General features: G+C 43.7%; 1 protein-coding gene across 3 annotated transcripts; it reads left to right on the top strand.

Moving 5' to 3' along the window:
- The first annotated feature begins 5,488 nt into the window (after positions 1–5,488).
- On the top strand, positions 5,489–11,794 carry LOC119296126 (protein LAZ1 homolog 1-like). 3 transcript variants are annotated; one of them, XM_037574519.1, is made up of 9 exons: positions 5,489–5,691; positions 7,595–8,011; positions 8,179–8,235; positions 8,839–8,947; positions 9,426–9,610; positions 9,701–9,789; positions 9,958–10,213; positions 10,822–11,064; positions 11,150–11,794. In XM_037574519.1, exons 2-9 carry the CDS (start codon positions 7,796–7,798, stop codon positions 11,426–11,428), a joined length of 1,434 nt encoding a protein of 477 aa, XP_037430416.1. In that variant the 5' UTR covers positions 5,489–5,691; positions 7,595–7,795; the 3' UTR covers positions 11,429–11,794. The 3 variants fall into 3 exon arrangements, with proteins under 3 accessions (XP_037430416.1, XP_037430418.1, XP_037430417.1); XM_037574521.1 differs by lacking the exon at positions 5,489–5,691 and adding an exon at positions 5,733–5,923; XM_037574520.1 differs by lacking the exon at positions 5,489–5,691 and adding an exon at positions 6,996–7,223.
- Positions 11,795–12,282: the final 488 nt, after the last annotated feature.

Below are 12,282 nucleotides of genomic sequence, written 5' to 3'. Positions count from 1 at the left end.
CCGCCGCCGCCTTCGTCCATCCCGCGCCGGTCACCGGAGATCCTCGCCGCCGCCTTGGGCCCCACGCCCCGCAAGCTCCTGCGCCGGCGTCTCGTCGCCGTTCGGCGTCTCCCGCCGCCCCGACCATGGCGCCGTCGCCTCCGCGCCCGGCCTCGCCGCCGCCAACCTCCGTCGCCGCCGGAGCGCGTCGTCTCGCCGGCGACCGTCGCCACCGTTTCGCCCCGTCCCAGATCCGAACGGGTGGGATGAGATCCACCCGTCCCGGAACCAAACACGCCCCTGAGCCGCCTGGATCTCGCCGTCCCGGATCTCCTCGTCCCGTTGACTTTTCGCGGAGGTGATATTTTGCCCAAGTCCCAGTTTTGTGTAATTATCATGCCATGTTCATCGCATCGTAACTCTGCATCCGTAGCTCCGTTTTGCGTATGTAATATGTCAAATTGTTCATCTCAACGAGTACATCATTTCATTCCATTGCATCATATTCATTTGAGGTCATCTTGATGCCTAAATCATCGTTGCAAGAGTGCTTCATGATGTTTTCTGCTGTATGTTAACAGAACGAGCTCATTTGTCATTTTTGCCATGATTGATGTGTGCATCCGATGAGGTTGATGTCTACATGTGTTTTGAACTATGCTACGTCTTCTTTACAGAGGTGCTTACCATGTATTTTTGTGATCAATGTGGTGACTAGCACAAGCATGCAAACTAGGCATCGTGATATTGCTGATTTTAGTCCCTGTTCTGCTGTTATTTTGATGTCATGTAAACATGATGCTACAAAGAGATCCATGCATATTTTGAGATAGTTCAGTAAGGGTGTTTTGAACATGTGGTTATTGTCTATCCATTCATGCCCCTGGTTGTAATTATGGAGTAGTCTAGCATGTCATTTTCGTGCTCTACTTTTGCTTCAAAATGTTTCCTGGCAGATTGTTTACATATTCAATTTTGCCAAGCTTGTTGTAGTTGATCCTTGCATGCTATGAACTTGTTCTTGACTTGGTTTGTTTCACAAACATGTCTTCTTGATGATGCTATGCTTATCTTGTCTTGCAATGACTTGTGGTGAGTGAATCGAGCTTGTTAAGTAGTGTACTTGATGTTGCTGTTTTGCTAGGCTGAATCTGTTATTTCGCGATGCTATGTAAACCTGCTTCTACAAATCATTCTATTCACAATCTGGAGATGATCACTAAACATGTTTTATTCTACATATCATGCACTATCCATCCATGCCCCTGGTTGCATTTATAGCTTGCTGTAGCTTATTCATATCTTGCTCCAAAGTTGCTTCATAATGTTGTTGTCAGCCTGTTAACATTAAGTTCAGTTGTTGACATGTGCTTTCCTAGTGTTCCATGCACCCTATGACCTTGCTCTTGCCATGCTTAGCTTCATAAATATGCCTTCTTACTGTTGGTTGCCTTGCCATGCCATGTATTGCTTCGTAGTGAGTTGCACAAGCTCATCTACATGCCTTCATAATTCTGTTTCTACCATGTATGAATCTGTAATATAACTTGCTATGTTTACATGGGTGCCATCATATTTTCTGTTCCTTTTTGGCTCATGGTCAGTAAAGGACTTTTGATCTATGCATTTAGTAGTTTCATGCCATGCCTTTGTTTGCCATGATAAGTTCCTGTAACATGTTGTTTGATAGCTCTAAACATTGCAACCCGATATTATTTCTGCTAAAGTCTGTAATTGTTATTATTTGCAATCTTTCCATGTGTGTTTGAGCATGTTCTAGTGATTTCTGGAGATAGCTCAGTGTTCATGTTTTGTTATGCTTTACATGTATATCATGTCCATGTCTTTTGTTTTCATGTTGGGATGCTATAGCATATTGTTTTGGTGCTTGCAATATGCCTAGTTGCTGTTTTGGACAGCTTGTCCTTTAAACTTGTATAGAGTGCATGTGTTGAACCGTTGCTCCGTTTTGAGTGTGCTCTATATGAAACTTGCTTAGAATTGCATGTAGTTTCATATTATCATGTTGCATCCATGTTTTGAGGTGTTTGCTTGATGTTTGGGTGCATTTTGCATCAATGTCATGTTTAACTTGTGTTGCTCATATCTTCTAGGCCGTAGCTCCGAACTAAATGAACTTTATATGTAACTTGACTAGAATCTCGTGTAGATCATCTTGGTGCATCTTAACTTGCTGTTTAACAACTTGAACATAAGGTTTATTCAGATCTGTACTAACTTCGAAATATGCATATGAGGACTTACCGGAATTGTTATATGTTGTTCCCGGCCTCATTTAAACTTGCCTTGATGTGTTGCTCTTGTTTGCATCATCCCTTGCCATGAGTAGCTTCATGTAGCCGTGTCATGCATCATGCTTGTTGTGCATCATGCCTTTTCTATATGTGGTGTGTTTACTATGTTGTGTGCTTCTTTTCGATAGTTCCTGTTTCGTTGCGATCGTGAGGATTCGTTCGTCTACGGTTGGTTCGTCTTCGTGGCTTCATCTTCTTCATGGACTCGTTCTTCTTCCTAGCGGGATTTCAGGCAAGATGACCGCTACCCTGGATCTCAATACTATCATTGCTATGCTAGTTGCTTCGTTCTATCGCTATGCTGCGCTACCTATTACATGTTTATCAAGCCATCCCAAATTGCCATGAACCTCTAACCTTTGACACCCTTCCTAGCAAACCGTTGTTTGGCTATGTTACCGCTTTTCTCAGCCCTCTTATAGCGTTGCTAGTTGCAGGTGAAGTTGAAGATTTCTCCATGGTGGACAGGATTTTGGTTGGGATATCACAATATCTCTTATATTATTAATGCATCTATATATTTGATAAAGGGTGGAAGACTCGTCCTTTTGCCTGGTGTTTTGTTCCACTCTTGCCGCCCTAGTTTCCGTCATACCGGTGTTATGTTCCCGGATTTTGCGTTCCTTACGCGGTCGGGTGATTTATGGGACCCCCTTGACAGTTCGCTTTGAATAAAACTCCTCCAGCAAGGCCCAACATTGGTTTTACCATTTGCCTCACCACCACCTATACCTTTCCCTTGGGTCGGCCAACCCGAGGGTCATCTTTATTTTAGCCCCCCCCCCCGGGCCAGTGCTTGTCTAAGTGTTGGTCCGAACCGGGCAGACTGCGGGGCCACCTCGGGGCAACTCGAGGGCTGGTTTTACTCGTAGGCTGACCTATCCGGTGTTGCCCTGAGAACGAGATATGTGCAACTCCTATCGGGATTGTCGGCGCATCGGGCGGCTTTGCTGGTCTTGTTTTACCATTGTCGAAAGGTCTTGTAAACCGGGATTCCGAGTCTGATCGGGTCTTCCTGGGAGAAGGAATATCCTTCGTTGATCGCGAGAGCTTATCATGGGCTAAGTTGGGACACCCCTGCAGGGTATAATCTTTCGAAAGCCGTGCCTGCGGTTATAGGCAGATGAGAATTTGTTAATGTCCGGTTGTAGATAACTTGACACCAGATCCGAATTAAAACGCATCAACCGCGTGTGTAGCCGTGATGGTCTCTTCTCGGCGGAGTCCGGGAAGTGAACACGGTTTCTGGGTTATGTTTGACGTAAGTAGGAGTTCAGGATCACTTCTTGATCATTGCTAGTTTCACGACCGTTCCTCTTGCTCTCTTCTCGCTCTTATTTGCGTATGTTAGCCACCATATATGCTTAGTCGCTGCTGCAGCCTCACCATTTTACCCCTTCCTTTCCCTTTAAGCTTTGCTAGTCTTGATACCCATGGTAATGGGATTGCTGAGTCCTCGTGGCTCACAGATTACTACAACAACAGTTGCAGGTACAGGTTATGCGATGATCATGACGCGAGAGCGATGTTTGCTTGCGTTGAGTTCTTCTTCTGCTTCTTCTTCGATCGGGGGATAGGTTCCAGGTCGGCAGCCTGGGCTAGCAGGGTGGATGTCGTTTGAGTTTCTGTTTGTGTTTCATCCGTAGTCAGATGATGATCTGATGTATTGTGATGTTGTATTCGTGTGGCATTGTATGCCTCTTGTATGTATCCCCATCTATTATGTAATGTTGATGTAATGATATCCACCTTGCAAAAGCGTTTCAATATGCGGGTCTATCCTTGGTGGGACCTTCGAGCTCCTTTTGGATAGGGTCGCATATTGGGCGTGGCAAACTAATCCGAACATATCCGAGCAATGCCTTCAACAAGGTAACGACGCTAAAACATCGTCATTGCTAGGTATGACCAATGGGTCAGACCTAGGTTTTCACCCCGGAGCTCGAGACCGGGTACTCGAGAGCACCACCATCGGAGTCAATCATGTGTTGTCGCCACCACTTTTCCTCAACCCTAGCAGCTGCAAGACGCCAGGCAAAACCAACTAATGCCACTGCACAATCGTTCCTCTACATCAAGCAATCGTCCATAGATTGCATCTCATTTTCAAAGGCAACCACCGGATCTGAAGAGTATAACCCTCATAAGACCTTTCGGTGATCATCGCAATTCGCATTGGGCGCACCGTGCAAGCCTGAGTGGTCATTCAGACCAACACTAATGGCGGAGCACCTCACCGCCGACTGCCACCTCCATGAAGAGGACCCAGCCCAGGCCATCAGCATATGGACCGACATGGCCGGATCTGGAGCACGAAAGGCATATCGAACCGCTGGCCAAGAACCACTGCAACACCCATGATCCCTGGTCCATCTCCATCGTAACATCCATCGGCAGCGCCCCACTCCTAGCGGCAGAGCAGCCATCTGAGCCGAAGCCTTGGAGCGTAGCCGGGGCCTTGGCTGCCTGGGAGTCCCGATCTAGATGGAAGGTGCCCTCGCTGCCAGGAAATCCCGATCCAGATCGAATGTGATCTGGGCTGCCTGGGACGATGGAGAAGCAGGAAAAAAAACAAGACGAGCGTGCCCCCCCGCCGCCGTCCGCCGGTGGTAGCATCCTCCGGCGGCGGCGAAGGGTGTTCTGGCTTCGAGGTGGAGTTTTTTGGCGACGGCGTTGGGTGCCTCCGGAGTCGCCTAGCGACCCGGGAGGCCGTTTTCCAAACCAAAGGAGACCTAAACATTATCGTATATTCAATGGAAAAAAAATTATGATGTGAATCAAAGGGTATCTTTTTTTTTTATTCTTACTCAGAAAATTTGACATACATATCATCTCATTTTCTATAACTTTTCTATTCCTATGATTTTTCTACCCTGTGAAGGCCTAAACATCTCGGAGCCTGGATCTCTTGATATCTTGTTGCTTGAAAAAGAGGAGAAATTTGTGAGTGACGATCCGATCCGGGTCCAGGTCTCCCGCGGCTGGCTGATGGGCCCACGACCTGGCCGCCTATTCACGCCACCACCGCTTGCGCGCATCCGCAGAATAGGCACGGCACATCCACGAGTCAACCACCACCACCTGCTCGGTGGGGCCCCAAGCGTCATCTGTTGTTCTCACTGGCATGCGGGCCCATATCCCCACAGGCACGCAGATACAAACAGCGGCGGAGGCGTGCAAGTGCAAAAACCCCGTCGCTCTCGACTCCCCCTAGTCCCAGTCGAGGCCAACCCAGAGATTTTCCTTCCAACAAAAACAAGTACACGTCTCGTTGGAAGCGAAGCGGAAGCGGGAGCCGAACCCGAGGCGAGGCGAGGCGAGGCCCCTTCTCCACGCCCGAGGCCGAGGGCCCTAGCCGCCTGGGCGCGATCTGCTCGTCCCCCCTCCCACTCCAAAGGTCTGAATCCCTCGTCTCAGTGCGATTCCCCCTCCAGTTTGACCCGTCGGAGGCGGTTGATTTCATACCATAGATGCGCTAGTTGTTCTGCTGCAAGAAATCGGTGTTGTTTGTATGGACTCTGGAGTTGGATGATCTGGGCGGCGGGGAAGGGGGCACCAGGTTGCGCTAATCCATACTTCTCGTCAATGCTGGGTGGTCCGCGCGGATGTGGTGGGGGGTAAATCGTGAGGTGCGTCGGTGTAGTTCTGGGTGGTTCCGGTTGTTTCACTTTTATTTTACTCGTTTCTGCTATTATTAATTTTTGTTCTATTACGAACTGCTTCCACCCGGTGAGATGACTGAACTACGAGTAGTAATTAATTATCTAGTCGGCGGGGATGTTTGACCCCGTTCTATTGCTGCTGTTATATTATTACTGACGAGTCGCTCGCTAGATTGCTACTCTGCACACTTAGGCAGTGCAGAGTCTGGAAACTGGGTATCCCATTGATCTGCGGCTGCCTGTGTTGTTTCCTAATTCGTGATGTGGATAAATAGGTTGGTGGTTCAGCTTTCGACTGGTTGTTGGGAAGGGTAGGTGGACCTTATGCGAGTTTGTCATGCTATACACGCATCACATCGTGTCATGTAATTGGCAGTGTGTTCTCTAGTTTTTCTGTCACTCAATATACCCAAGGGCCAAGGAGGGCAGCCAGCATTGTCTTTCTCTTATGGCCCTGCCCATTGGCCCAGGTTCGAGTCTCCCGTCCTATCTTAGTTTTGACTTGTGGACGGAATAACTCTTTATCTCCCCACACGTTAAAAAATCAAGCAGTCAGGCAAATACAATTGCACTCCAGTCATTGTAGCAGGAAACACCTACCTCTCCTGTTCTACCCTTGCTATGCCCTAACATTTCGTCGTGATGTATCCCCAGAACTGTGTTCCCACTCCATTGTACAAGAGTAGAAGGACTTAGCCCCTCAGTAAAAGCTACCATAACCTTGTGCGACCATTGCTGAACTGAAAGAGAGTTCTATTGATTCCTGGGTTGATTGCCTATGTCTGTGGAATAGATCTTACATTAATTTCAGGGTTTAACTATGCTCTTCACAATTGGGGCAAATAGCCTGAAATTTTATTTTAAGCGAGTTATTTGGAATTCTGTGCCGCATTGCTACTTTTCTTTGAGGAAAATTACGTTCATATTTTGTTTTACTACGATGGAAATGGTTTATTATTGACGATTTTGGCTTCTTACCACCTTGTAGCTTAAACAGATTGGTTCCAGTAATGATGATTGTTGTCGATTATTTATACGAAGTTCTGTATGAATATGTAGAAGATTTAGCAAGAGGGATGGCTTGTGATTCACAGAGTAATTGAACGGTTCTATCTGTGTAAGGTTGAGCAGTTTTCCTTGGATTATTTGTTACCTCTACTGAATCAAAGGGAATGAAGGGCGGGCCTGGTGCAGTGGTAGAATCTGTCCACTTGTGGCCTGGAGGTCCTGGGTTCGAACCAACCTCCTTGCAGAATGTTATGCAAGGGTAAGGCTGTCTAGAAATTCCCTTCCCCAAGCCCCACCTTGTGTGGGAGCTTTCAGCACTGGGTATGCCCTACTGAATCAAAGGGAACATGACACTAAAAGGAAGAAATTTATTAATTCATTATTGCCATTTTTTTCCACAATGGAGATGGGCATCTAAGACGTGCGACCTTCCATGGCGTAATTATTAGAAAAAGATGGGTCTCTTGTGATTTCCTGGGTGTTTTTCATGTCGTTGGTGCTATAAGTACAATTGCTGGTACTTATAAGCTAAAAGTGCTCTTATCTTGCATGCCTTTGCCATAAGTTCTGTCACTATATCTTAAGAGCAAATATTTGTGTGTTTATCTTACAATCGTTGTCAATCTGTAGGGAAGGACCAGTATGCTCCGCAGCAAAGTTTTGCAGAAGACTAAAGAGAGCTTGAGCACATCGAAGAAGCACAAAAGAAGATTTACCCCCTCAGTTTTTGAATCCTGAATTCTCTAGCTTGTAGAAGAAGAAAGCCGGAATTATAGATAGAAGAGGACAGACCACAAGCAAGTTTCCCACCAAAATACAGTCTTTGGCAGTATGGCTCCGAAAAATGTGATCCGTTTCATTTTGGTGCTGATCCATGTGAGCAGTTGTTTGGGTAGATCAGGGAAAATGTTTTCTCCTAGCTTTATCTCAGTGGCGAAGTCATTGTCAAGCTGGCCAATTTTCAGTGCAGGGATATCTGTAACTGTTTCACTTGTTCTGTCCTTGTTTCTAACTTTCGAGCATCTCTGCGCTTACCATCAACCTGAGGTAGCTTTCTATCATAATTTCAGTTTTCGGTTTATTAGAAGAATATATTCTGGTATGAAAGATTTCATACCTCCCTGAGCTGCATTTGTTCTAAGTTTTCAACTATCTACCCTGTTCTTTTCGACTGTTGCACTTTCAATTTCAGTTGTCTACTTTGTCCATTGCAGGAGCAGAAGTTCTTGATTGGTCTCATTATGATGGTTCCAGTATATGCTGTTCAATCAGTAAGTAGACCTGTCTGTTCTTGTTTTCTGTTCCAGTTTTTTGTGCAATGAGCTGCTATTGCACTTCGTAGTTCAGTGTCGATGTCACATTGCTGATACTTGGAGTGAGCATATGAACAATCAATATTTTGGAAACTGACAGCATCAATGTTGTGCTCACCATATCATGTTTGTGACCCTTTTCTAACGATTACTTTGCTAGTATAATTCTGTGATCATAATTCATGTGTATAATTTATAAACACATACCTGGTAGCATTGTTACATACTTCCACTATTTTAAGTATGCTCTGTGAGTGTTTGTACTCTAGTAAGTCTAGAATATTCTTTTTATATTTAATATAACACCCTGTAATTCCATTTTAAAATGTGCTTATTGAGGATAAGTTATACTCCCTCTGTCCCAAAATATAAGAACATTTTTAACACTACAGTAGTGTCAAAAACGTTCTTATATTATGGGACGGAGGGAGTATTACTCTTTAGTGCTTTTGTTCCTTTCTTGTACCTCCTTTTGGCTTTCACCAACTTACTTTTCTGTGTATATGGTGACTATGATTTTATTTCCTTCAATGCCAACAGATCTTTCTTATTCTTTTGTAGTTCTTCTCATTACTGAATTCAAAGGTTGCTTTCATCTGTGAGATGATGCGGGATTGTTATGAGGCATTCGCAATGTATTGCTTTGAGAGATATTTGATAGCATGCTTAGGTTGGTACTTTCTCCATTTGGATCCTTCCTATAAGAAATTGTCTTCTTTACCAATAGTTGGAAGTCAAATTGTACACGGTTGTGACTTTTAACCTGTTTTTAAAACTAACCTTTTAGTTATTGGATTGATTACTCGATTAATCTTATTTTGGGTAATACATGGGTTTCTTCTTTTTTTCTAGTAATGCAGAAATATCAATCGTCAAAAGAGGAATTTAATTATAAGAAAAGTTACAATTTGAGTTGGTATTGCCTCTCTGACTTTGGAGTTACATTTTCATCAGTTTTTAATCATAAGAATGTCGATGCTGATGAAGCACATTATTCTGTTTGCTGCTTTAGTTTGGTCAGTGCATAAGACCTGTTATATTGGAGTGAGGGCCAATATGCCAAATACCTAGTTTTTTAGCCTATAGCTCTCAGGTTTCCTTATTTATTTTCTATACTGTTCATTTGATTTTATCTTTTATCATTTTAGGCGGGGAGGAAAGTACCATCAGATACATGGAGGATCAGTTTCAACCCAGTGATAGTTCTCCTCTGCTAGACGTTGATTATGATTATGGTATTGTGAAACATCCATTCCCATTGAACTGGTTTATGAGAAACTGGTACCTCGGTCCTGACTTTTATTATGCCGTGAAGATTGGGATTGTGCAATACGTACGTATTTTATGGTGACAAGCTTTTTACCTTTGTGCCTCTTTGCTTCATGTATGTAATTGCTCTGATGTAGTTTATGATTTTCTGTAGATGATACTCAAGCCTATTTGTGCTATCTTGGCAATTTTGCTAGAACTTCTGGGTATCTATGGAGAAGGAAAATTTGCATGGAGATATGGGTAGGAGTCGTTTCCTTTGCCTGTAGTTTTTCCTGAGCAATCTCTTGAATATTGGTCGCAGACTTAAAGATGATCATTGTTTTATGCATAATTAATCTGATTCTGCATTGGGGAATGAGCAAAATATTTCAAGTTTGGCGTTCTCAGTCTCAGTCAATCCCTTTGCAGGTACCCATATTTGGCTGTTGTTCTAAATTTCAGCCAGACATGGGCATTGTACTGTCTTGTACAGTTCTACACTGCTACCAAGGAGAAGCTGGAACCTATTAAGCCCCTGTCCAAGTTTCTAACTTTCAAATCTATTATATTTTTGACATGGTGGCAAGGTATTGCTGTTGCATTTCTGTTTTCAACTGGGCTTTTTAATGGACATCTGGCACAAAGTTTGCAAACACGTATCCAGGATTATATAATATGTCTGGAGGTATGTTTTATCCATTATGTTTTTTTTTTACAGTTTCTAGTCTTGGATTGATTCACTTGCTTTTACTTGTTTTCTCAGCAAGTCACCTCTATGCTTCATCTACCCTCATAGGAGTACATGCAAAACATTTGTCCAACTGTTACATGCCTATGCTTCATTTTTTTCATTCACGATGTAGTTTACTTTGGAAACAAGTTAGCTCTGATATGCATATTAACCTCTTAAGCCATGTATTGCCTATGCCTAGAGTGCCTTCTGTAGTTTGCATATTAGTGAATGATTTTACTGTGGATTGTTTCTGAGTTACATTTTTTATGTTACATGTTCACAAATGTGGAGGTTATTGTTATGGGAAGATCCCATATCCCTTTTCCAATATTGGTTGGTTCATGTGTTGCTTTGAATTTTCTTGTACTATCACAAGTGTATATACAATGCGCTTGTTGTATCAGTGATTTTATTTGCTTGCACATTTTTGTATGTGAACTTGTGTTCACAACCGATGATGAATTTACTGCAGACAACGATGCTACTATGCTCTCTAATTGTTTAAGAAGAGTCTCTGTTTAAGTTTATTCCCACAACGTTTTGTGTCCCTTGCATGACAGATGGGGGTGGCGGCAGTGGTTCATATGAAAGTATTCCCAGCTAAGCCCTACAGGCGTGGTGAGAGAAGTGTTTATAATGCTGCTGTCATGTCTGATTATGCATCCCTGGGGGCTCCAGATCCTGAAGAAGAACGAGAGATTGATAATTTAACAATCATGGAAACCTCTCGCCCTGATTCCAGAGACAGGCGGTTGAGTTTTCCTCAGAGTGTTCGTGATGTTGTGTTAGGAAGCGGTGAAATTGTAAGTTTCTACTAGTGGTCAGTTTTCTTTTCCTCCTTTATCATTCTCTCACATTCGTTTCACTTGTGTTATGGTACCTTCTCAGATGGTCGATGATGTCAGATACACAGTCTCCCACGTCGTCGAGCCCATGGAAAGGAGTTTCACGAAGATAAATAAGACACTCCACCTAATATCTGAGAATGTAAAGCAGATTGAGAAGCAGAAGAGGAAGGCAAAGGACGACAGCCATCTTATTCCGCTGGAATCATGGTCAGAGGAATTTTCAGAAGCTCAAGATCAGGTTCAAGGTGGTAGTTTTAGTGACAGTGGATTAGCTAGGAAAAGGTACAACAAATTTCGCAGACTCCGCAGGTGGTTCTAGCAGTCTGGTGGTGGGTTTTAACCACGGCGGCTAACCTTTACCCAGAAGTAGAAGTTTATACATCATTTAGGACACACTGAGGCAAAAGAAAGGTGATTCCGGTGACTAATAGTTTGCAGGATGGCTTCGGAGCTTCCCTAGTTCCTTCTGTTTATAGCTGACCCTGGCTCAGTTTCAGGAGGTGCTGTTACGTGGGTTTTTCTATGAGAGGGGCCTTGTTTGGTACAGGCAAAAAAATTAGGCTCCGATAATTACTGATGTAACCAACCCCCAGGCTTCTTTGGATTAACATACACTGAAGGGAGATATTTGTACGACTGGATGAACATTTTTCAATCAAATCCTTAAAGCACCTTTAGTTTTGAAGTGATTCAGAGCGCTCGCTAATCGTAGCAAAGCGTAGGCGTAAACTGTCCTGATCCTTGATCTTAAAATTATTCGTTAACCAAATGCCTAGGATATCCAACATATCTTAAAATTATTCTTTAACCAAATGCAAGAACACTAGACCGACATGCATATCCAACATATCCTAGGTAGAACATGCCATCAAGGATATTGATCTCATGTCAAGAATATTAGCATCATGACCTGATCGTTCCATCTAGCCAACACATGTGTGAACTTGAGATCGAGATCAATAGCAGCAAGCATATTGGCTTGTGTAGTGCTTTCTACCTACATATGTTACCATATTGGCTTGTGTAGTGCTTTCTACCTATGTATGTTACAGTTTGTGACATTGGCACTCTAGCAGTCACCGGAGCATCATCTATTGTGCCAATATAATCATGTGATAGCATAAAAAACAGCTATAGCTCACAAGAACACAAGCATGCCATGGAATGAAGGCC

The sequence above is a fragment of the Triticum dicoccoides genome, chromosome 4B, assembly GCF_002162155.2.
Source record: "Triticum dicoccoides isolate Atlit2015 ecotype Zavitan chromosome 4B, WEW_v2.0, whole genome shotgun sequence".
In the NCBI taxonomy this organism is placed as follows: Eukaryota; Viridiplantae; Streptophyta; class Magnoliopsida; order Poales; family Poaceae; genus Triticum; species Triticum dicoccoides.
Note: the sequence above shows the minus strand (reverse complement) of the source record. Positions and strands in the feature narration are given on the sequence as shown.

Excerpts from the sequence above, each read along its gene's own strand:
- LOC119296126 (XM_037574519.1), top strand. The coding sequence starts at position 7,796 with ATGGCTCCGAAAAATGTGATCCGTTTCATTTTGGTGCTGATCCATGTG. Across the intron at positions 8,236-8,838 it reads CAGTATATGCTGTTCAATCA|TTCTTCTCATTACTGAATTC; the intron begins GTAAGTAGACCT and ends ATTCTTTTGTAG. Across the intron at positions 8,948-9,425 it reads ATATTTGATAGCATGCTTAG|GCGGGGAGGAAAGTACCATC; the intron begins GTTGGTACTTTC and ends TTATCATTTTAG.